Source organism: Balaenoptera borealis (genome assembly GCF_965194805.1).
Source record: "Balaenoptera borealis genome assembly, chromosome: 3".
Taxonomy (NCBI): Eukaryota; Metazoa; Chordata; class Mammalia; order Artiodactyla; family Balaenopteridae; genus Balaenoptera; species Balaenoptera borealis.
In genome coordinates, this window is record NC_138866.1 from 64,077,141 (window position 1) to 64,102,528 (window position 25,388).

The following is a 25,388-nucleotide window of genomic DNA, read 5'->3' on the forward strand; positions in this document are numbered from 1 at the left end:
TGTTTTTTTACTTATTTTCAGTTTTTATTGCATATTGTAAATCTTAAAAGTATTTTAGTAATCTAATGGCTAAACAAATTTTGTCCCAGAAGTGTTTGAAAATTTCTGTTTTCTAAAGAATACAATGTTATTTGTGTACCTATAGATGTCTATTAAACCGTATTTGTTAATGTTAATTTTCTATACTTTTTAGTCTGATGCTGAAAACCCAGCCTCTACGCACAGGTGCCGAGCCGAATCTCATCTCAGAGACAGAGTTTTGGGTGAAGCAGAAAAGAATAGCTTTATTGCTTTGCCAGGCAAAAGGGGACACAGCAGGCTCCTGCCCTCGATAACTGTGTGTCCCCACCTGGGAGGATTTGGTGGAGTTTTTATAGCAATAGTTCAAGGGCAGGGTTGCTGATAGATTAGGGTGTGAGCAGGGCCTGCACTCCTTTACTCTGGTCTCAGGTAATCTCTTAATGAGCTTCTCTGGTTCCTTTAATCTGGCCTCTGGTGGTCTTCTCTGCAATGAAGAATGCTAACTCCATTTGTTGGGGGTTTTAGTTCTGTAAAGAGCTCAAAGACATTGTTATGTGCATCCCTTGAGGCAGAACCAGGACCCTGCCACGATGCTGCGCTATTGTTTCTTGTCTGCTCCTCCCTTGTCTCTGCATCCCCTCCCTTCCCTGATTAGCCACTGTTTGAATCTCCCCTTTGGGACTCAGGGAAGGTCATGGAGGCTGGAGGCTGTTCCCTACGAACAAGGAATGGGGGACATGGAAAGGCTTCCATGTCCAGGAGCCCCACAGGGTCCTGCTTGGTTTCAAGTCTACTAGATCTGAAAATCAGAAATTCTCCACAGTATCTCCAGACACATGTATTTTGGATTTAGGCTTCCCTGTGACCCCCTCCCCTTTTTTTTTAAGTACTGCTCTGATGTTAGGTAGTTAGTGAATTCTTCTCATTTCTGCTCCGTGAAATATTTTTCTATTCAACTGTCCCTTTTCCTCTCCTTTCTCTTCTTGCTGCTTTCTCAGAATCCCTGAGAGTCAAATTTTGGCTTAAGATTAGGAAGCTCTTTCTGGGAGCTGGAGGAGCCCATGATGGTGGGAGCCAGCTGTGCTCCCTGTCACTGGATTGGCACCAGCAGAAACAGGGACGGTCCTGTCGAGATGCTGGAGTGAGAAGGCTATGGAAACTGGTGCTATTAAGCTTACTCATGCTTATTTTTAAACCACAATATTCCTTTGGCTTCAAATAATACAACTTTCCTCTTCCTCCTGGCAGCCTGAGGAGAAAGCCCCAAGAACCAACCGGATATACGATTCTACATGAAAAGACATGAAGAGGTAAGAACACTCGCCAGAACTTCTTGGTTGGGGGCAGCTCTGCAGAGGTCATGTTACTAAACCTCACAGAGGTAGTGTTATTCAAGCTCTTAAGACACGGTGCCTGCTTATTCTCAGGCTTCCATGAGAATTTTCCCTCTCCACATGAAAATGTCTAGGCAGCAAGGAGATAAAAGTGCTAGAGGATGTGACCATTTTCTTGCAACTCTTTGTTTCTACCCACATAGAGCAAAGCAGCTTTCCTGTGGGGATTTAACTTCAAAAGCAAAGCGTTCTTGTCTTTGCTCCTCTGCTTACATTGTTAGTAGTGATGGAATGGCCCACTTTTCTAAGGCTGCACAATCAAGGGAGCACAACCTCTGCATTTAACTGCCTGTGCGAACCTCCTGCCTTGAACGCCTTCCCCTTCAATCAAAGGACTTCCAAGGTGGCTCAATGCAGGGTTTGGTGCTGCACCAGTGGAAGGAGTGGATTTGCTGCCAGACTTTGTCTTGCACAGCTCTGAATTTTTATTCCCACAGTTTTTTGGTCTGCTTTCTTTTGTATAACTTTTTTATATCACAGTGGTATCTTTGGTCCACCATCAGCTGGATTTGTCTTTTTGAATGGTCAGTCCTGTAGGGCTGATGGGTTTGCTTTTACAGACTCTTGACCTAGCAGCTACAGTATATCTGAAAAACAGATATAGCTGGTTTAGGAGGAAAAACCTTGACTCTCCTGTCCTTTTACCTACCAAAACGTTATCTGTTCGAGACAAAATTCAGTGCTACTTCAATTTTATCCTTTGCCTTAATTTCCCATTATGTTATGAATTTCAAGGAATTCATCACAAACTGCCTTTGTAGCTATTAGTGAGCATGTTTTATTTTGCTTGGTTTTGTATATATCTTTGGGGGAAACAAAGAACCTGGCTGAACACCTTTTATTCAGTAGTCACTTAACAGCAGTTGCATAAGTGAGTGCTTATGATTCTGATTCTATTTCTGATCATTGTTATGGAACAAAGTTTGTGTGCCTGTTGAAGAGTGAGGCCAAATAAACTAAAACATTGTCGGAGTTTGGAGCAGAGAAAGGTTTATTGCAGGGCCAAGCAAGGAGAAAGGAGAGCTTAAAAACCTTGAACTCCCCCATTGGTTTTCTGAAAAAAGTGTTTATAGGCAAAATTTGGGGTGAGGGCTGCAGGGTGTGTGACTTTCTTCTGATTGGTTGGTGGTGAGGTAACAGGGCGGTGTTCCAGGAATCTTGTGCTCAGCCGGAAGTGGCCACCCTCCACCTGGGTGTGGGCCTTAGTTCTGCAGAAGAGCTCAAAGATATTGTTATGTATATTCCTTGAGGAGGACCCAGGACCCTGCCCCAAGATGCACTATTGTTTCTTGACTGCCCCTCCCTTGTCTCTGCATCCCCTCGCTTCCCTGATTAGCAACTGTTTGAACCTGTCCTTTGGAATTCAGGGAAGGTCACTGGAGGCTGAATGAAGCCTATTTCCTGCAAACAAGAAACGGGGGACACGGAAAGGCTTTGGACCCAGGAGCCGCACAGGGTCCTGCTCAATTTCATCATCAGCTGTGATTCTGCCACCAATTCCAATGTGTGTGTGTGTTTTAAACACATGGCCAAGCAATTCTCTGCTACCAGCTGGGTGTCTTATAACTTAATTCTGACACTGTCTACTTGGAAGTAGCATCAGATCCCACAGGTTAAGGGCTCAGTCTTACAAGACTCTCTCCCCTCATCCTCCAATTCAGTCACCAGTTGCAAGTCTGGGCTGTCACTTGGGCTTCTGACCCATCAGCTATAGATGGGAAGTTCCAACAACCCTCTCCTTGGATTTGATTAATTGGCTTCAGTAGTTCATGGAAGGGAAACAGTTTACTTATTAGATTACTGGTTTATTATGAAAAGATATAACTCAGAAATAACCAGATGGAAGAGGTGCACAGGGCAATGTGTGGGGAAAGGGGCACTGAGTTTCCCTGTTCTCTCCCAGCATCTCCATGTGTGAGCCCACCAGAGAAACTCTCTGAACCCTCTCCTTTTGGGTTTTTATGGAGGTTTCATTACATAGGCACAAGTGATTAAATCATCGGCTATTGATGATTGAGCTCAATCTCTAGCCCCTCTCTTCCCAGGAAGTTGGGGGATGGGCGGTGAGGACAGTAGGACTAAAAGTTCAACCCTCTAATCCCCTGGTTGCTTCTATTGGCTACCAGCCCTCGTCCTTAGGTGCTTTCCGAGAGTCACCTCATTACCATAACAACAGCTACCTTGATTGCTCTCCTCACTGGAAATTCCAAAGGTTTTAGGAACTCTGTGCCGGGAACAGGAGGAAGACAAATAGAAATTTCCTTTTATAAATCACAGTTATCAAAGTGATGAATCTGAAGTGTTGTTACCGTTCAGCAATGCTCTGTCACCATCTGAGCTGCTGGACCAGCCACTGGAAAAAAAGAGTGTATTTCCATTAACTTCCCTCTTAGGGCTTGTGTGTACACAGAAAGTTTCTTTTGTTTTAAAACATGATTTGGGGTACCTTTCCCTGGTGTCTGAGGGCTGGGAGTAGGTGCTGCCAACATTCATCTCTGCAACTTTCCCTTTTGTATTTCCCATGGCCTGCTCTATTAATTAATTAATTAATTAATTTATGGCTGTGTTGGGTGTTCCTTGCTGCGTGCGGGCTCTCTCTAGTTGCAGCGAGCAGGGGCTACTCTTCATCGCGGTGGCTTCTCTTGTTGTGCAGCACGGGCTCTAGGTGCGCGGGCTCAGTAGTTGTGGCATGCAGGCTCGGTAGTTGTGGCACCCGGGCTTAGTTGCTCTGCGGCATGTGGGATCTTCCCGGACCAGGGCTCGAACCTGTGTCCCCTGCATTGGTGGGCGGATTCTTAACCACTGCGCCACCAGGGAAGTCCTGGCCTACTCTCTTCTGATGGATTATTTTTGTTGCCGAACCAAACTTGGGTCTGCTCGAGCACACAGTAAAGCCAATCTACTGACACTGGATTGTGGTGAATGAAAGCACGGCATTTACTGTAAGGCACCACACAAGGAGTCTGGGACAGCTAGTGGTCAAAAAGCCCCAACTCCCCAGTGGGTTTCAGGAAAGCATTTTTGAAGGCCAGGTGAGGGAGGGGCTTGGGGGCTACGTATTCATACCCAGGGTCATCAAGTAGTTAGTCTCCCTTTTGGTGAGAGTTTTATCATCTGTAAAGCAATTCAGGAAATGTGCATCAGATACTGTTATCTGGTACTCCAGAGAGGAGCTAAAGCAGAGGATATGGGGGAGGGCTCTGTCCTGGGAAGGCCCCATAGTGTCCCGCTCGGTTACAATTCCCCCTTTTCTTTGATACTCCTCCATCTTGAGGAGAAGAGGTGTTGGACAAGAAGAGGAATAACATTCTGGGGAATAATGTTTTGGATAGAGAGGTTAATCATAAACTCGGCAGAGGAACTCAGTTTTGGGAGGACTTAGTTTCATTTTCATGTTAGGTTGCAAATATCTAACCACAGTGTATACTCTTGATCTCGGAGGGACAGCAAGCCGTGAGCAGCCCTAAAGAGAGACCTTAGTTCCCTGCCTAGGAATCGAACCTGGGCAGCCTGGATGAAAACCAGGAGTCCTAGCCGCTAGACCACCAGGGGCTAGAGGCTAGAAGGAAAGTGGCCCTGGCTCTCTCCCGCATTTGAAAGCAAGAATGTTTCAAGGAGGCAAAAACTATAAAAACAGGTACAAAAGTTATTGTTAGAGACACAGCACAATGTATAGGAGAGCACACAGAGAAACAGTTTATTTATTTAAGACAGAAGCAAGGGACTTCCCTGGTGGCACAGTGGTTAAGAATGTGCCTGCCAATGCAGGGGACACGGGTTCGATCCCTGGTCCGAGAAGATCCCACATGCCACGGAGCAACTAAGCCCGTGCGCCACAACTACTGAAGCCTGTGAGCCTAGAGCGCATGCTCCGCAACAAGAGAAGCCACCGCAATGAGAAGCCCGCGCACTGCAACGAAGAGTAGACCCCGCTCGCCTCAACTAGAGAAAGTCCGCACGCAGCAACGGAGACCCAAAGCAGCCTAAATGAATGAATGAATGAATGAATAAATAAATAATCATAATAAAAAGACAGAAGCAAGGCAGAAATACACACCCAGAGAGAACGGGTACGGGCGTTCTGTCTAATGCGGAGTGCGGTAAGTTAGAAGCTAGGCAGAGATGCGCACCCGGAGAGGAATGCAGGCATCCTGAATGAGGATCTCAGTAAAGAGGTGATTTAAATCACTTGCATAGGACAGTCCTTCTGGGTCTTTGTTTACATTTGGCCAATTATCTTGTTTCTTTTTTCACACCTGACTGGTCCTAGAATGCTCCCCAAGATGCGTGCGCAACTTTTTGCTAAGGTGGATCCCACAGTAGAGGCCTGTGGGTACATGTCCACACACATTATGGGGTGGTGCCCCCTCCCTTTCTGATCCCCAAGGAGCCTTCTTGCGCATGTGCAGACAGGGAAGTTTTCCTTGACCTCAGGAGCGGGTACCTTATCTCTTTACTTTAGCAGAGCTCATCTTCCGCCACTAACTTTGTCCTTGGAGTGTCTGGGGGAGAACAAAGTTTCACTTTTACTCCACGTGACAAACACCACAGCTGTCTGGCCCAGGGACCCATCTATCTCCTACCTCAATCTTACAGGTCCAAAGGTCATTCTGTTGCACCGACCATCTGTTTCAGATAGTTTTTATTTCTAGTTTAACTCTGTCAAAGGTCTTGGGTGCCAGCAGGCTATTGCCCCCAATAATAACAGAAGATAGTATGATCAAATTAATAGATTCTACTTTGACTTACAGTCACTCTTATCACGTAGAGAATGAAGGAGTTTCCTCTCTTTAAGCAATGACTTGGGAATCTTGCCCCATCTTTATTGGTTAATCACTCAACCAGGATTTTTTGAGCATGACCAATATGCATTGTACCACTCTAGACACTATTGAATATACAGAGAAAGTAGATTCCCTGGAGGGCTGTCCAGTCTAGTTGATTAGTCAACATATATGCATGTGAAATAGTCAGTGAATGAGATGGTGGCATATAATCAACATTATCAACTACTCTAAAGAAACTCTTCATTGGGGCTCTGTGTGCCATAAGTCTTCACAAAGAACAAATGGGTGGGAGAGTGTTCGTCTCCTCAGCGCTGCTCAAGCACAGTGTGGCTCTGGCGTACTTTCAGCTGGCAGTCAAGGAGCACTCTGTCACTTCAAGAGTTTTGAAGCCTTGGGAACAGCAGTCAGCACTCAGGGAGCCCCAGTTCAGTGCTGTTGAGGCAAGATCCTCCTGCGGTGTGTAGGAAGCCTACATACAGGAGGAGCCTGAGGCAGAAGGATGGGAGCACCTAAGAGGTCCCTTTGGGTGGTCCAGGAATGAATGGGGAAGATGAGATTTACACCAGCAGGTGGCAGTGGTGATCCAGGGAACTTGGGGTATTAATGTTGCTTCAGTGTTAATTGAATCCACAGGACGGTGGAGCCTGAGAACCTTCAGGGTAAAATAAATATCATTTCTATTCCTTCCTTTCCATTCATGGTGACACCATAAAAATGTAGGCGTTCACCATCTCATATCTAACTCTTATCTCTGTCACAGGCTCTCCACAGGTCTCCTTCTCCTCATCTTGGTCAGCTCCAGTCCATTTTGGTTCATTGCCAAATTGATCTAAAGTGCTGCTTTTGTCATATTGTTAGAAACTCTTGAATATAAGGAGATGGACACACTCATTGGAGCTTCAGGATAGAAGTGATGGGGTGTGATGGAGAGGATGGGGTGGAGGGAGCATGCGGTCTCCCCCACCCTATTCTCCAATCCTTTCCTCACTGTCACCTCACAGATATACACGAGAATGTGACTTTCGTGACGATCCTGGCATGTTAGTTGAGTTCAACCTCATCTTTGGCTTCTTTTGTTTTTAAGCTCATTAAAAATATACACTAGCCCTGGGAGAAATCATGAACTAATGCTGTTGAACAGCTAACTTCTTAACTAAGGTAAAATCTGAGCAAAAATTGGTAGCAAAAATTCCCTCTGTCCGAACAAACGTATGGACACCAAGGGGGGAAAGTGGCAGGGGGTGGTGGTGGTGGGATGAATTGGGAGATTGGCATTGACATATATACACTAAGATGTATAAAATGGATAACTAATAAGAAGCTGCTGTATAAAAAATAAATAAAATACAATTCAAAAATTAAAAAAAAATAGAGATACAAAGAAAATTTGGAAAAAAAAAATTCCCTCTGTCCACAGATTTTCAAATTTTGAGTCATATCAGTATCACAGATGTCTTAGGTTGGCTACCCTAGAAGCAGATCCTGAGACAAGAATTCAGGTGCATGTATTTTATTTAAGGAGTCGTTTTCAGAAGAAAAATATGTAGAAGAGCAGGGGAGTGCGACCAGGTAGGGAAAGAGGCAAAGCAAGGAATGTAGTTTCCGGTAAAGTGTAGCCCATCCATGAGGATGGTGAGAGAGATGGTCTGGAGTGTAACTCACACTGTCTTTTGTATCCTATACTCTCTTTTTCTTTGGCAATGTTGATGAGTATGGAGGTTGGCTTTGTAGACTTCTGGGCAAGGTGGTTTCTCTTGGCTGAGAGCAAGTTTCCATAGCAGGGTGCCTGGGAGCTATTATTAGCCAACAGTCATAGCAGCTGAGAGAATATGTACAACCCAGTAAAAAAAAAAGAAAAAGATTTGGATGGGACACCAACAGCATCAACTATCAATACAGTCTACCCTGTTCTGATTCACTTTTAACTGAAGCATGGATTCTCCAGGATTCTGGTTGATCAGTTTCTAGGAAAACATACAAGAGGAGAGTTAGTGGCAAGCTGGTCCTGAAGTCACAACTAATATTCACCTCCAAACTTTACCATTGATCCTAGATTCTTCTCGCCCTCAGCTATCATTTCTGCTTGTCTAGGTGACTTGTTTGATGGGATGACCCAAAGTCTCATCCCTGAGGGGTCTGAGCCCAAGAATCAACTCAGGCTTTCCTTCTCTTTTGTTTGTCAGCTGATCATAGGGAATGGCCCCATAAGGTCACAGGTGTGAGCCAAGGGAAAGGCTTCAGTGCAGTAGGGATGGGTGTGCTGGGAATCTGGGCTACCTGTTCTTGCAGCTTATTTGCGACCTCTGCACCTGCTTGAGGCTGATCCCAGATGTGCCACTTTATTCATAGGTGGATTGCTTCTCGGCCTATGTGGGTCATGATGGGCATTTATAGTACACGGTTACTTACTATCCCATGATAAGATGCTCCATCTCTAACATGCCAGGAGCTATTTCTCAAATGGTGTATAATTAATTCCCTGTATGCCCTATACATGCAGAACCCTAATGATCTGTGCTGTGACTCTCATAGCTTGCCTAAAATTTCACAAGACACCTTTTCCTACCTCTAGTACTATTGAATCTGCCTTAATAGTATGGCCCAAGTGTCAGGTTGCTTATACTATGGTTTAAACCTGCCACTGATCCCTTTCTTACTCTAGGCCCAATTCAGAAATGAAAGCCTTCAAAATAATTTGATAAATGAGTCAGGGCAGTATTCCCAAGAATACTTGTCCCACTCTCCTGGACTTTGTGATACTACCCACAAAGTCCAAAGGGGCCCATCAAGCACTGTGTTTTTTTCTTTTAGTGGTAGGAGGTACAAGGTATAATAAATTGCCCTTACTTTGGAGGTAATATTCTGGAATGCTCCAGAGCATTGAACCCAAAAACTGTGGTAGAAGGACTCTGAATCTTTGTAGGATTTATTTCCCACCCTGTGGAGCCTGTATAAAGACATCACGAATACCTGGTAACATGATATCATCAGTATAGTAGATGAATGTGATGTTCTGCAGAATGTCTGGATGCTCTTAGTTGCTTTTGGGACTATGGTGTGACAGAGAAGTAATAATCTGGGACAAGATCTTGAATGTACCTTTTTGTCCATCACGTGGCAATGCAACCTGCTTCTGCTCTTCCCTCCTGATAGGCATGGGAGAGAATGCATTTGCCAGATCAAGAGCTAAAGACACATTCTATAGCCTGTGTTAATCTTCTCTAGTAAGGATAACCACATCTGGCACAATAACTACAACTGAGGCTACTACTTGATTAAGTTTTTACTAGTCCATTGTTATCCACCATGATTCATCAGGTTTTTGTAAGGGGCCACGGGGGCAAATTAAATGAGAATATAAATGGGGACACAGACAATTGCCACTGCATTATTTAAGTCCAAGAGTGGGCCTGATCTCTCTCATTCCCTTGGGAAGCAATTTGGTTTTTATTATTTACACTAAAGGTAGGGGTAGTTTCATGGGCCCTCATGTGACCTTTCCTACTACAGTTCTTTTACTCTACTGTTTAAGGAACCAATGTCCAATGCAAGAGTTTAATAAGTGATTAAGTATGTGCGTTCCATTTACGCATTCAGGAACTGGAGAAATGACCACTAGAAAGCTGCGTGGACCCAGTAGACCCACTGTGAGATGGGTAGGATTGGTTCAGAAATCCAAGTATTACCTGGTATCAAGTACCTCTGTTCTAACAGGAGGTCAGAGTAGTGCTATGGTTTTCTGGTTATCAGTGTCACCTTGGACTTCTCCCCAATATATGGTTATTTGGGTAAATGACCACAGGCAGGGACTACTCTGGGAATCATTGCTATATACACTTGTGGTATTGAAGCTTCCTTTCCTCTCTCTATATTTAATCTTTACATTATTTAAAACTTAAAAGTTGCAAGAACAGTACAAAGAATTCCTGGATATCTTTTACCCAGATCCCCCATATGTTAACATTTTACTACATTTGCTATATCCTTTTCTCTGTAGATGGATGGATTGGTGGCTCGATGTGCGTGTGTAGTATGTATGTATATACATACGTATACATACTTTTTTTCCGAACTGTTTAAGACTAATTTGCAGCATGATTCCCCTTTATTTCTAAACACTTCAGTACGTATTTTCTAAAAACAAGGAATTCTCTTAAATAGCCATAGTATAATAATCAAAACCCCCAAATTAACATTGATATAATACTATTACCTAAACTATAGACCTTACTCAGATTTTACCAATTGTCTCAATAACATCCTTTATATTAAAAGAGTATCCAGGGTCAAGCATTGCTCTCAGCTGTCGTATTTCTTTGGTCTCCACTGATCTACAACAGTTCCCAAGTCTGCCTTTGTATTTCATGAAATTGACATTTTTGAAGAGTACAGCCCAATTATACTGTAGCGTGTCCTTCAATGTGGGTTTGTTTGCCTCATGATCAGATTCAAATTACACATTTTTGGCAGAACTACTACTGAACATCCTGGCTACGTTAAGTTTGATGATTTGGCTAAAATGGTACCTGCCAGGTTACCATTATTACTATTTTACATTCTGCGATTAATAAGTATCTCGTGGGGGTGATACTTGAGAGTATGTGAATATTATCTCCTATTTTCTTACCAAATTTTCATGCACTATTTTAGCTATCATTGGTTATTCTTGCCTGAGTCAAGGTGCTTGTTGATGGTGGTTTCTGATTTCATTATTCCTTCTATTGGCTTTCTACTGCAAGAAAAGAGCTTTCCCTTCTCCCTTATTTATTTATATCATTGTAGCCCCTATGGGTTTTTACTTTATTTAGTGTTATAATCCCTTACTATCATTATTTGGATGCTCAAATTGTCCCCAATTTTTCTGTCTCCTCTCTTTCAATCATTGGATTCTGGATCTGAGAACTGACTTGGGTTTGGAAATTGGGCAAAGGATCATGACTTTCTACTGGGACAGCTGATCTCAACCTTCTGCTAATACATTCTTGGTATTGCTGAATATTATTAAGCAATAATCTCTTGGCTATTTATATACCTTGCTTCTGTGAACACCATGTCCTATAGCACCCTGAAGGTCAGCTACCACTGGCTACCATTCTGACTTTGCTGCCCATGGTGGTAATCATGACCACCTAGCTTCTGGCAAGTAAGTGCTGCTATCAGGCCTCTGTTATTTTTGGGTTCTATGATCCCCATAGCTTGTAAGGAGTCCAGTATTGAAGCAGCACCTTCTACCTATAGAGGACAGTTTACAGAGGACAGCAATTATGAAGCTTCTTAATGATGCCAGTGACACTCCTTCCCCAGCATACTTCATATTGTTGTGATAACCAGAATGACCTCTGGGCTCTCCCAAGGAATATAGCGGGTTTTCTGGTATATGGATTATAATAAATCCATTCCAGCTTGGCCATTCCTCCGAGCCTTTTAATCCTCCCTCCATACTCTGCCACAGTAGCTCTTGTATCTTTTCTTCATTTAAGTGGGTCAGGCTTCTAAGAGCTATCCTAACAGGGAATTAGGAAAAGCCCTGGGGCCTTATCAGGATGTTAAGTCTTGTGTCATGGAAGAGTTCCCCCATACTGATGATTATCCAGCTCTATTTTCTACTCCCCTTGATTCAAGACCTTCAAGATCCGTGTCCAGGCAAATTCTACCCCTTCTTGTTGGTATATCTTTGTTAGCTCCTGCAGCTCCTTCAGTGTATAATCCCTTGGCAGGCCTGGACTTCTCCCGTTGGGCCATGCTCACATTTGACCCCAGTCTTGGTCCAGGATGGGGCAGATCCTGAGGAGGGCAAACATTGTCCTATAAGGTACCTGCTGCCGCAGAAGATACTGCATTATCTTCAAACAAGGGGTAATTGTTATCCTCTAATAAAGGAAATGAGCTGCTTTTACAGGCCAAAGGATTCTGGGAAATTGGGGGCTCAAAGTTGTTAAGCCTGTCTACCCAGATAGCCGCATTCCAAGTCTCCTCCTTCCCTGTTGGGGCCCTGACTTGGATGTGGAAGGCGTGTGAAGGCTGAGAATTCATCCTGCTGGAATTCTGATAGTCTTATAATTAATTCCTCACGTTGGGGGCAAGGAGATGATGAAAAACTTAAGGATGAGGGAAGATGAGGTCAGATGTCTGCAATAATCTAATTTCAGAGGCTTAGTGATTAAGTTTCTGGTCCGTGCATGGCTCTGAGATACCGGCATCCAGGAGCCACAGATGAGATGTTGGCTGAGAGACCCGGTGTTGACAAACTCTTTAGACTGGAATCTGGCTCCACTCCCCACCAACCCCCCACTTCCTAATGTTACTCCACAGCTCAACACTCTTCCAGCCAGGCTGAAGTCCTTAGGGTCTGGCCACTTGCCATGCTCATTGCCAAGCCATTCCTTCTTTCATGCTCTTCTTTATCTCCAGAGTTGCTTTCTTTCTTTCTTTTTCTTTCTCCCCTACCAGCCTTCTAAAATCCAAATTCTGGGGCTTCCCTGGTGGCACAGTGGTTAAGAATCTGCCTGCCAATGCAGGCGACTGGGTTTGAGCCCTGGCCCAGCAGGATCCCACATGCCGTGGAGCAACTAAGCCCGGGCGCCACAACTACTGAGCCTGCACTCTAGAGCCGACGAGCCACAATTACTGAAGCCCGCACACCTAGAGCCCGTGCTCCACAACAAGAGAAACCACCGCAAAGAGAAGCCTGTGCACTGCAACGAAGAGTAGCGCCTGCTCGCCACAACTAGAGAAAGCCCGCACGCAGCGACGAAGACCCAACGCAACCAAAAGAATTTAAAAATTAAAAATAAAATAAAATAAAATCCAAATTCTTGTTTACAGCTGAAAAAAAAATTGACCTCTCTGATTTTTCACAGGGACCATTCTAAGCTGGATCCATCTCTCCCACTGGATGGGAAGCTCTGTGGTCAAGCAGTTTACTTTAAACATAACAGGATTGAGCAGAAATGTCTTCCTTTCTCCTAGCTAGATACTAGCTTGCTCAGTTTCCCTTTAAAGTTTTTTTTAATAGAACTATATTTAATTGATTATATTGACATAGTTTTAGTCAGATAGTCTCTAAAAAAAAGTACATTCATACTTACAAAAGGTAATTATTTTTTTACTTTAAAGCTGTTTCTTTGGATATTTACTCCCATATTTCTAGATGGCATGTTTATACTGCTATTTCCTACTTGATTTAAGTTTGGAATATTATTGGCTTCCCACTTTTAAAATGATTTTATATCATGCTCCCACTTCCCCAATCGTTACTATTATACCCCATACTTACCCTCTACCCATCCTCTCAGCAAACTTATATCATGCCTTTTGATTAGCCCAAGGATCAATTATTATTAAACCTATGGAAATGTTAATCGAGCCAAGCCATGCAGTATTCTCTGATTGCATTTTCATGCTTGTATAACTTTGTTTTCCCTTGAGTTAATAATTGTTACTTTTAATTTTCTGTGAGCCTCTAAACACTCCAACAGAAGGATAAATCTCCTCTCAATGTGTCTGAAGATATTTAAGTCATCACTTTTTTCTTGGAGACAGACCTCCCGAAAGTCATCGTCCACGGGCTCCCATCTGGACAGGCCAGCAGCACAGTGGTCATCCTTGGATGAGCGGATCTCCTTTCACCACTAACCTGGCATTCCCAGCGCTTCTTCCCTGAGCTGCATCTCTTGCTTCCTGGATTCTACATCTTCCTCTTTCTTGGTTAATATACAACATATACAAACAGCTCATACAACTCAACATCAAAAAAAACCAAAGAACCTGATTAAAAAATGGGCAGAAGACAAAATAGAGATTTTCCCAAAGAAGAAATACAGATGGCCAACAGGCACAGGAAAAAATGCTCGACGTCATTAATTATCAGAAAACTGCAAACTCAAAATCAAAATGAGATATCACCTCACACCTGTCAGAATGGCTATCATCAAAAAGAACAAAAGTAACAAATGTTGGTGAGGATGTGGAGAAAAGAGAACCCTTCTACACTATTGGTGGAAATGTAAATTGTGCAGCCACTGTGGAAAACAGTAGAGCATTTCCTCAAAAAAACTAAAAATAGAACTACCATATAATCCAGCAATTCTACTCCTGGATATGTATCCAAAGAAAATGAAAACACTAATTCAAAAAGATACACGTGGGCTTCCGTGGTGGTGCAGTGGTTAAGAATCCGCCTGCCAATGCAGGGGACACAAGTTCGAGCCCTGGTCTGGGAAGATCCCACATGCCGCAGAGCAACTAAGCCCGTGCGCCACAACTACTGAGCCTGTACTCTAGAGCCCGCGCACCACAACTACTGAAGCCTGCATGCCTAGAGCCCGTGGTCTGCAACAAGAGAAGCCACTGCAATGAGAAGCCTGCGCACCGCAACAAAGAGTAGCACCTGCTCGCCGCAACTAGAGAAAGCCCCACGCGCAGCAACAAAGACCCAACACAGCCAAAAATAAATAAATAAAACAAACAAATTAAAAAAAAAGAGAAAAAAACAAAAAGATACATGTACCTCAATGTTCATAGCAGCATTATTTACAATAGCCAAAATATGGAAGCAACCCAAGTGTGCATCAACAGATGAATGGATAAAGAAGATGTGGTGTATATATATATATACAATGGAATATGACTCACCCATACATAAAAAAGAATGAAAATTTGCCATTTGCAACAACAAGGCTAGACTTGGAGGGCATTATGCTAAGTGAAATAAGTCAGATAGAGAAAGACAAATACTGCATGATATCACTTACATGTGGAATCTAAAAAATAAAACTAGTGAATATAACAAAAAAGAAGCAGACTCACAGATATAGAGAAGAAACTAGTGGTTACCAGTGGGGAGAGGGGAGGTGGGAGGGGCAATATAAGGGTAGGGGACTAAGAGGTACAAATTATTATGTATAAAATAAATAAACTCCAAGGATAGACTGTATAGTACAGGAAATATAACCATTATCTTATAACTATAAATGGAGTATAACCTTTAAAAATTGTGAATCACTAAGTCGTACATATAATATGTAAAATTGTATAATATTGTAAAACAACTATAACTCAGCAAAAGAAAATAAGATAATATGAAAAAGGCAGTATTCTAGAATAGGTGAGGTTTAGCTATTTCTTTGCAACTTTACTACCAGGTTATAATGACAACAAGCTTTCAGAACAAATTTTGTCATATGGTCATGACACAAAGCACCTTTTCGGTGAATTCTATGAAGGTCAATAGTTTGATTATTTTGATGTCTGTTCTAGGCATCCCATGCCTACCATAATGCATGATGCCTGAGTCAAATGAGTCACTATTCCAGTGACAGGATTCAGCTAACCCTGTCAGTTATGGTGGAAGCATGGAATCTACTGAATCAGTGACAAGATCGAAGACCATTTAGGGATTAAACCCAGAGCACCATCATCAGCACAGTTAAAGGGTCTTTAGACCAGTGATGTCCAGTGGCAACATATAATGTGAGCCATATTTAAAAACGAAAAACAATATAATTTGAATAATATATGTTATATGACCTGGTTTATCCAAAATCTTATCATTTTAACATGTTGAACTAGCAATATTTCATATGCTAAATAGCCCATGTGTCTTGTGGCTACCATATTGGACAGCATAGTTCCAAATTCTTAAACTCTGTTCATTTTAGGGGTGGAAATATCTCTAAAATAGTTTAGCTACTGCACATATATTGGATACGATTACTTTCACTAATGAAAACCCAATTTGAACATCCATTATCTTAGCAAAATGTCTGAAATTGATGAGAAAGAGATAACTGAAGAGCTTGTAGTAGCTACTTCTGGAATAGAGACATTTTATTATTTTTATTGAAGTATAGTTGATTTACAATGTTGAACTAATTTCTGCTGCACAGCAAAGTGACTCAGTTATACACATACACATTCTTTTTTTAAAACTTTTTATTTTATATTGGAGTATAATTGATTAACAATGTTGTGTTAGTTTCAGGTGTACAGCAAAGTGATTCAGTTATACATGTACACATATCTATTCTTTTTCAAATACTTTTCCCATTTAGGTTGTTACATAATATTGAGCAGAGTTCCTTGTGCTATACAGTAGGTCCTTGTTGGTTATCCATTTTATTTATCTATTTATTTTTTAATATCATTTTTAAATTAATTAATTATTTTTGGTTGCGTTGGGTCTTCATTGCTGTGCGTGGGCTTTCTCTAGTTGCGGTGAGTGGAGGTTACTCTTTGCGGTGTGTGGACTTCTCATTGCAGTGGCTTCTCTTGTTGGGGAGCACGGGCTCTATGCGTGCGGGCTTCAGTAGTTGTGGCGTGTGGGCTCAGTAGTTGTGGCGCACGGGCTTAGTTGCTCCACAGTATGTAGGATCTTCTTGGACCAGGGCTTGAACCCATGTCGCCTGCAATGGCAGGCGGATCCTTAACCACAGCACCACTAGGAAGTCCCCTAGTTATCCATTTTAAATATAGCAGTGTGTACATGTCAATCCCAAACTCCCTAACTATCCCTACCCCCCACCCATCCCCCAGTAACCATAAGTTCATTCTCTACGTCTGTGAATCTGTTTCTGTTTTGTAAATAAGCTCATTTGTTTCATTTTTTTTAGATTCCACACATAAGTGATATTTCTCTTTCTCTGTCTGACTTCACTCAGTATGACAGTCTCTAGGTCCATCCATGTTGCTGCAAATGGCATTATTTTATTCTTTTTAATGGCTGAGTAATATTCCATTGCATATATGTACCACATCTTCTTTATCCATTCTTCTGTCATTGGACATTTAGGTTGCTTCCATGACCTAAACAGACATTTCCCCAAAGAAGACATACAGATGGCCAAGAGGCACATGAAAAGATGTTCAACATCGCTAATTATTAGAGAAATGCAAATCAAAACTACAGTGAGATATCACCTCACAACTGTCAGAATGGCTATCATCAAAAAATCCACAAACAATAAATGCTGGAGAGGGTGTGGAGAGAAGGGAACCCTCCTATATTGTTGGTGGGAATGTAAATTGGTGCAGCCACTATGGAAAACAGTATGGAGGTTCCTTAAGAAACTAAAAATAGAGCTACCATATGATCCTGCAATCCCACTCCTGGGCATATACCCAGAGAAAAACGTGGTCTGAAAGGATACATGAACCCCAGTGTTCATTGCAGTGCTGTTTACAATAGCCAAGACATGGAAGCAACATTCTTTCTTTAATACTCTTTTCCATTATGCTTTATCCCAGGAGACTGGATACAGTTCCTTGTGCTATATAGTAGGACCTTGTTGTTTATCAATTCTAAATGTAATAGTTTGCATCTACTAATCCCAAACTCCCAGTCCATCCTTCTCTCTCCCCCTTGGCAACCACAAGTCTGTTCTCTATGTCTGTGAGTGTGTTTCTGTTTTGTAGATAAGTTCATTTGTGCCATATTTTAGATTCCACATATAAGTGATATCATATGGTATTTGTCTTTCTCTTTCTGACTTACTTCACTTAATATGATAATCTGTAGTTGCATCCATGTTGCTGCAAATGGCATTATTTCATTCTTTTTTTTTTTTTAAATTAATTAATTAATTAATTTATTTTTGGCTGTGTTGGGTCCTCGTTTCTGTGCGAGGGCTTTCTCTAGTTGCGGCGAGCGGGGGCCACTCTTCATCGTGGTGCGCGGGCCTCTCACTATCGCGGCCTCTCTTGTTGCGGAGCACAGGCTCCAGACGCGCAGGCTCAGTAGTTGTGGCTCACGGGCCCAGTTGCTCCACGGCATGTGGGATCTTCCCAGACCAGGGCTCGAACCCGTGTCCCCTGCACTGGCAGGCGGATTCTCAACCACTGCGCCACCAGGGAAGCCCCTATTTCATTCTTTTTTATGGCTGAGTAGTAAGCCATTGTATATATGTACCACATCTTCTTTATCCATTCGTCTGTCGATGGACATTTAGGTTGTTTCCATGTCTTGGCTATTGTGAATATTGCTGTTATGAACACTGAGGTGCATGTATCTTTTTGAATTATAGTTTTGTTCAGGTATATGTCCAGAAATGGGATTGTTGGATAATATGGTACCTCTATTTTTAGTTTTCTGAGGAACCTCCATACTGTTTTCCATAGTGGCTGTACCAACTTACATTCCCACCAACAGTGTAAGCAGATTCCTTTTTCTCCACACCCTCTCTAGCATTTGTTATTTGTAGACTTTTTAATGATGGCCATTCTGACCAGTGTGAAGTGGTACCTCACTGTAGTTTTGATTTGCATTTCTCTAGTAATTAGTGATGTTGAGCATCTTTTCATGTGCCTACTGGCCATCTGTATATCTGCTTTGGAGAAATGTCTATTAAGGTCTTCTGCCCATTTTTTTGATTGGGTTTGTTTTTTGTTGTTGTTGTTGAGCTGTGTGAGCTCTTTGTTTATTTTGGAGATTAAGTCCTTGTTGGGCACATCATTTACAAATATTTTCTCCCATTCCGTAGGTTGTCTTTTTGGTTGTTTTATGGTTTCCTTTGCTGTGCTAAAGCTTGTAAGTTTGATTAGGTCCCATTTGTTTATTTCTGTTTTTATTTCTATTGCCTTGGGAGACTGACCTAAGAAAACATTGGTACAATTTATGTCAGAGAATGTTTCACCTATTCTCTCTTCTGGGAGTTTTATAGTGTCAGGTCTTATATTTAAGTCTTTAAGCCATTTTGAGTTTATTTTTGTGCATGGTGTGAGGGTGTGTTCTAACTTCATTGATTTACATGCAGCTGTCCAACCTTCCCAGCACCACCTGCTGAAGAGACTTTTTTCCCATTTTATATTCTTGCCTCCTTTGTCAAAGAATAATTGACTGGAGGTGTGTGGGTTTGTTTCTGGGCTCTCTGTTCTGTTCTGCTTATCCGTATGTCTGTTTTTGTACCAATACCACACTGTTTTGATTACTGTAGCTTTGTAGTATTGTCTGAAGTCTGGGAGATTTATGCCTCTTGCTTTTTTTTTTTTTCCCCCTTGGGATTGCTTTGGCAATTCTGGGTTTTTTATGGTTCTATATAAATTTTAGGATTATTTGTTCTAGTTCTGTGAAAAATGTCATGGATAATTTGATAGGGGTGGCATTAAATCTGTAGATTGCTTTGGGCAGTATTGCCATTTTAACAATATTAATTCTTCCAACCCAAGAACATGAGATATCTTTCCATTTCTTTAAATCCTCTTTAATTTACTTTATTAATGTTTTTATAGTTCTCAGCAAATAAGTCTTTCACCTCCTTGGTAAGGTTTATTCCTAGGTATTTTATTTTTTTAGTGCGACTTTAAAAGGTATTTTTTTTATGTTCTCTTTCTGATATTTCATTGTTAGTGTAAAGAAATGCACTGATTTCTGAATGTTAATCTTGTATCCTGCTACTTTGCTGAATTCATTTATTAGATCTAGTAGTTTTGTGTGAAGTCCTTAGGGTTTTCTATATATATATATAGTATCATGTCATCTGCAAATAGTGACAATTTTACCTCTTCCCTTACAATTTGGATAAAAAACAATGGTTAGATGCCACGAAGTAGGTGGAAATGCCTTAACCATATGCATGTTGTCAGGCCCAAGGGCCTCTTCCATTGTTGTCAAGGGGAGTGCTAACCTTGTCTCCTTTTATACGACACTGGAATAGAGAATTTTTTGATGAAATGTTTAGCTGACAGCAACTGAGGTGTAATTCCTGAACAGCACAACTAACCTTCTGGAATGAGACTTAAAGTAACAGCATACACTTTCTTCTGATGGACCGTAGTTTAAAACCAATGTGATATTGCTCTTACTTTGGGAAATATTTCCAAAAAACTATGAAATAGATCTCCAAAAATTTTATACATATGCAAACACAAATATTGTTCCAAAATTGTCTGTGTGTGTATGTGTGTGTGTCCATGTAGGCACAAAGGATTCACACTTTAAGTCAGACTGTCTTGGGTGTCTTGCTAAAACTCTTTCCTACTAGTTCTTAGAAAATTTTAATATGATAGCACCAGGGAGCCTGAGGCAGCATGACTTATGGTGGTGAGGCAGAGTAATGTTTTGAAATACTCACCTGAAACTCACCTGAATTGTTTGCTGAATATTTTTTTCCTCTCCTGAATTTTAATTAGGTAGGTCTTGTTTTATTATCTAATCTGCCATTCTGTGTCTTTTGATTGGAGCATTATTCCATTGACATTTAAAGTAATTATGATAAGTATGTATTTATTGCCATTTTAAACCTTGTTTTCCATTTGATTTTGTATTTCTTCTTTGTTCCTTTTTTTTTTTTTTTTTGCTTTTCCATTTTGTAGGTTGATGGGTTTTTTTTTTAAATTGTGCTTGAGTTTCTTTCTTTTTGGTTTTTGTGAATCTATTATATATTTTTGATTTGTGACTAGCCTGGTTTTCAAGTATGTTAACTCATAACTATATCTACTTGCTTTAGACTGATAGTCATATAAGTTCAAACACATTCTTTTTTTTTTTTTTTTTTGCTGCGTTGGGTCTTTGTTGCTGTGCAGGGGCTTTCTCTAGTTGCAGTGAGCGGAGGCTACTCATCGTTGTGGTGCACGGGTTTCTCATTGCAGTGGCTTCTCTTGTTGTGGAGCACAGGCTGTAGGTGCGTGAGCTACAGTAGTTGCAGCACCCTGGCTCAGTAGTTGTGGCACACAGGCCCTAGAACACACGGGCTTCAGTAGTTGCAGCATGTGGGCTCAGTAGTTGTGACATGCAGGCCCTAGAGAGCACAGGCTTCAGTAGTTGTGGCGCACGGGTTTAGTTGCTCCGTGGCATGTGAGATCTTTCTGGACCAGGGATCGAACCCGTGTCCCCTGCATTGGCAGGCAAATTCTTAACCACTGCACCACGAGGGAAGTTCCCAACACATTCTAAAAGATCTACATTTTCTTATTCCCCTCACCTATGTTTTGTGATCTTGATGTCCTGTTTTACATCTTCATGTTTATACTTTTGCTGTTCATTGTAGTTATAATTGCTTTCAGAAATTTTTTTGATTTTTTTTTTAAAGTTTATGTACCAGCTTGTTTAAGTGATCTTCAATCCTTTTAAATATTTGCCTTTCGTATTGTGATTTTCCCTTTCCTATAGATTCTTACTTCTTTTCTATTTAGAGAAGAACTTTCACTATTTCCTTCAGTTTTAGTATTGCTGCATTCTTTTAGTTTTTGCTTTTCTGAGAAATTCTTTCTCTCTCCTATTCTAAGTGATAGTCTTGCTGGGTAGAGTATCCTTGGTTTCAGGCTTTTCCCTTTCAGCACTTTGAATATATTTTGCTCCTCCCTTCTGGCCTGAAAAAGGTTCTGTAGAGAAATCAGCTGATAGCCTTATGGGGGTTCCCTTGTAACTGACTCTTTGTTTTACTCTTGCTGCCTTTAGAATCCTCTCTTTATCTTTAATTTTTGCCATTTTAATTATGATACATCTTGGTGTGTGTCTTTTTGGGTTCCTCTTATTTGGGAGCCTCTGTGCTTCCTGTACTTGGATATCTGTTTCCTTCTTTAGATCAGGGAGGTTTTCAGCCATAATTTCTTCAAATACATCTTTGATTCCTTTTCTCTTTCTTCTTCTTCTGGAGCCCCTATTGTGCATAGGTTGGCATGCTTTATGTCATCCCACAGATCTCATATGTTGCTTTCTTTTCTTTTTTTTCACTTGTCTTTCTGTCTGCTGTTCTGATTGGGTGATTTCCATTATTCTATCTTCCAGATCACTTATTTGTTCTTCTGCATTATTTAGGCTGTTATTCATTGCCTTTAGCTCAGTTTTTATCTCAGCAATTGAGTTGTCTAATTTTGAATGGTTCCTCTTTATAGGTTCTAGTTCCTGTTACAGTGATCTGCATTTCTTTTGACAGTCTCTGTTAATTCCTTTAGCATTTTTATTACCTCTTTTTTGAACTCAGGGTCTGGCAGACTAGAGAGATCTGTTTCATTGTTCTTTCAAGGGATTTCTCTTGTTCTTTTAATTGGGAGTAATCCCTCTGTTTCATTTTACTTAAATTTCTCTGACTCTATGAATTTAGGAGGAACAGTTATCTACAGTGGTCTTGAAGGGCCGTTTTTTTTTTTTTTTTTTTTTTTTTGGCTGTGTTGGGTCTTCGTTTCTGTGCCAGGGCTTTCTCTAGTTGCGGCAAGCGGGGGCCACTCTTCATCGCGGTGTGCGGACCTCTCACCATCATGGCCTCTCTTGTTGCGGAGCACAGGCTCCAGACGCGCAGGCTCAGTAGTTGTGGCTCATGGGCTTAGTTGCTCTGCGGCATGTGGGATCTTCCCAGACCAGGGCTCGAACCCGTGTCCCCTGTATTGGCAGGCGGATTCTCAACCACTGCACCACCAGGGAAGCCCCATGAGGGGCCGTTTTTATGTGGGAACATCCCTGTGTGAACTGTGTGAGTCCAGTATTTTTTGTGCAAGGGCTGTTTTTGGTATAGATGCCTGCCACGGTTTTCCTCGGTGTGTGGCTGTTGTCCCCTTGATAGGGGTGTGTTTGATGTTGTGGTGACTGGAGTCTGCACTGGATGTTGGGCAGGGCCTCCTCTTTGCTCTGTGGCTGTCACAGCTCTGTTAGGGGCAGGGTCTGCTCCCCAGTTGTTGGAGTAGAAACCCCCAGATCCAGTTCGGGGTGAGGTGTACTGTGGTGTGAGGTAGACAGGACTGGAGTGCTCCTGCTGGGAAAGGAGCCACTGTGTGTTTCTCCCCAGGTGCTGTCACTGGGACATGCAACTCTGTGACACCTCCTGCCACCTGGTTTGTGCACTCACAGTCTGCTGCTGCTAGTGTAGCCCCTGGACCTATCCCCACTGTGGGAGCATTGATAATCGGCTCAGACGTCAACCCTGCCTCCCGTGAAGGTGAGCTCCCAAAGTCCGCTGAAGCCAAAGCTGCACTCCACCATGAGCATGCTGATAATGAGGTTCCTATGGCAGACTCAGGTCCATCCTGCGCACACCCACTCTGTTGGCCTGGACCACACTGCAGTCCTTTCAGACTGTCTTCATGCAGCCAAACTGAGTCCTCTCCCTGGGTCTGTCTGCTGAAGCCTGAGTTTCAGCACCCAGCCACTGTGAAGGAGGTTCCCAGGATGAGGGAAACTTTCCTCTTTCACAGTGCCTTCCCAGAGGTGCATGTCCTGTCCAAATTCCTTTTTTTTTCTTTCTGTCCTACCTGGTTACGTGGGGATCTTTCTTAGAGTTTTAGTTGTATAAGAGATCTCCTGCCAGCTTTCAGTTGGTATTCTGTGAGAATTTTTCCACATGTAGATGTATTTTTGATGTGTTTGTGGGGGGAGGTGAGCTACATGTCCTTCTGCCCTGCCATCTTGATCTCCTCCCCCTCTGAAAAATTTTTAACATTAGACTAGATATGACCTTCAACTTTGGTAAATGTCAGGGCCCTGGTGACTCTTCATTATTATAACTGGATATCCTAGAATTTGGTTTTTCTTTTTTAAAGATTATGCTGCTGTAGTCATGATAGCTTGCTAAGGATGGGTGGGGTATTACATTATGTACCAAGGGATAATAATTTTGTTTGACAGGAAATACATGTTAATAGTTATTAAGAGCTTAGTATGTTATAGCCAGCATTATGTTAAGTGCTTGACTTGGAGCATTTCATTGAATTCTCCTAATACTAGAGAGATCCTTATCACCCTTCAATGACAGACAGGAAACAGCATAGAAAGCCTAGTTATTTTACCTACAATCACATGATTCAAGTGACAAAGTTGGGTTTAAACTGATACATGTGACTTGGTGCTTATTCTCTTCCTCAACTCATTTACATTCTCTCTTTCTGCTTCTGTCTCTCCCTGTCTCCATCTCTCATCTCTGTTTTTCTCTCTCTCTCTCTCTCACACATACACACAGAATACCTATACCTAGAATAACTGTGTGTACATACTCTATACACTGATAATGATTAACTGCATCAGGTATTTATTTACTGCCACTACTCTGTACCAGGTACTGTTCTAGGTGCTGAGTGAGAAGCAAGAAATATGACAGACAAGGTTTTTGTCACTAGTGGGAAGAGAGAGGACTTAGATCCATAAGGTCATTCCAGAAATTCAGTGTTATAAAGAAAATAAAATAGGATGCTGTGATTGAGGATAAACTCCTGGGAAGGATTTAATGTGGCGGTTGTGGAAAGCATCTTTGAGAAGACAGCATTTGAACTCAGACCTGAATGAAGAGAGGGAATCCTCCATGCCAAGATCTGGAGCGAGAGCTTTCCAGCTTGAGCAGAAGCCCTCAAGTGAGAGCAAGTAGGGTGTGTTCAAGGGACAGAAAGAAGGTCAGTGAATCTGGAGCATAATCAGTAGGAGGAAAGTTGGGTGGAAATGAAATCGCAGGGGTAGGTGGAGCTAGACCTTTGAGGGCCTGTGGCTCATGGTGGAAGAGGAGGAGAAGAAAGAAGAGGAAGAGGGTGAGGGTGCTATGTATGCTCTGGCCTCCTAAGGACAGGTGATGGCCAGAGGTTCTTATGTATTTATCTCATTTAATCCTCCCAACAATCCTGGGATGTAGGAACGGTCATCTATACTTCTCAGAGATCAACTGTGAAATTTGAGCCCTAAGTATCTGTCACTTCCTTCAGCGTTTCAAAGGTTACTGCAGAATCCTGCAAATCCAGCTGAATTCACTTACAATATGATTGAAACACCTACTGGATGCTTGTGATTGATTTCATTGTTAAACTCATATTCTTATATTTCTCTTCAGTGTTGCTTTATTGGTGGTCCTCTGAAAATAGTCACTCTTCTTTAACACAAGAACATGTGCTATAGATCTTTCACTTGTCTATTCTATCTAGTCAGTTAACATTTATAATCAAAATATTTTCTCCTTGTCCTAACCACAATATTCTCTTCACTAAGAATCCTTGAAGTTGCCCATGCAATATGTGAGGATGGAAAGTCTTATTTTCCTTTTATTCCTTGAACCTCGATTTGTCGACCAAATTACTTGCCAGGAATGTTTGTCATGTGTGTCCGCTGGGACTTGCAGCAGCAGAGCTGGGCTGCAAAGCCTGGGTCTTTGTTGGTGTGTAGTGGCTCAGGGGCTACAGTTACCTGCCCAGGCTCAGCTCACCTTCATTCAAGTATAAGCTATTTCTATCTTTTTAAAAAATCATTTTCTCCAGGTTGAAATCAAAGTGTTGGCAGGGTCAC

The 25,388-nt window shown here is 41.9% G+C and overlaps 1 protein-coding gene across 2 annotated transcripts in view; it reads left to right on the forward strand.

Annotated features, from left to right (window-relative positions):
* LOC309625107 (uncharacterized protein) overlaps positions 1-25,388 on the forward strand; it is a 758,084-nt gene that overhangs the window by 497,036 nt on the left and 235,660 nt on the right. The window contains exon 5 of one of the 2 annotated variants that reach the window (XR_014242324.1): positions 1,270-1,331. Coding sequence is in view for 1 of the 2 variants with exons in the window: in XM_082384282.1 (XP_082240408.1) it covers positions 1,270-1,327 (58 nt within the window). In the remaining variant the exon portion in view is untranslated. Of the gene's footprint in view, positions 1-1,269; positions 16,459-25,388 lie in introns of those variants that run through there. The other variant, XM_082384282.1, reaches the window with a different exon arrangement.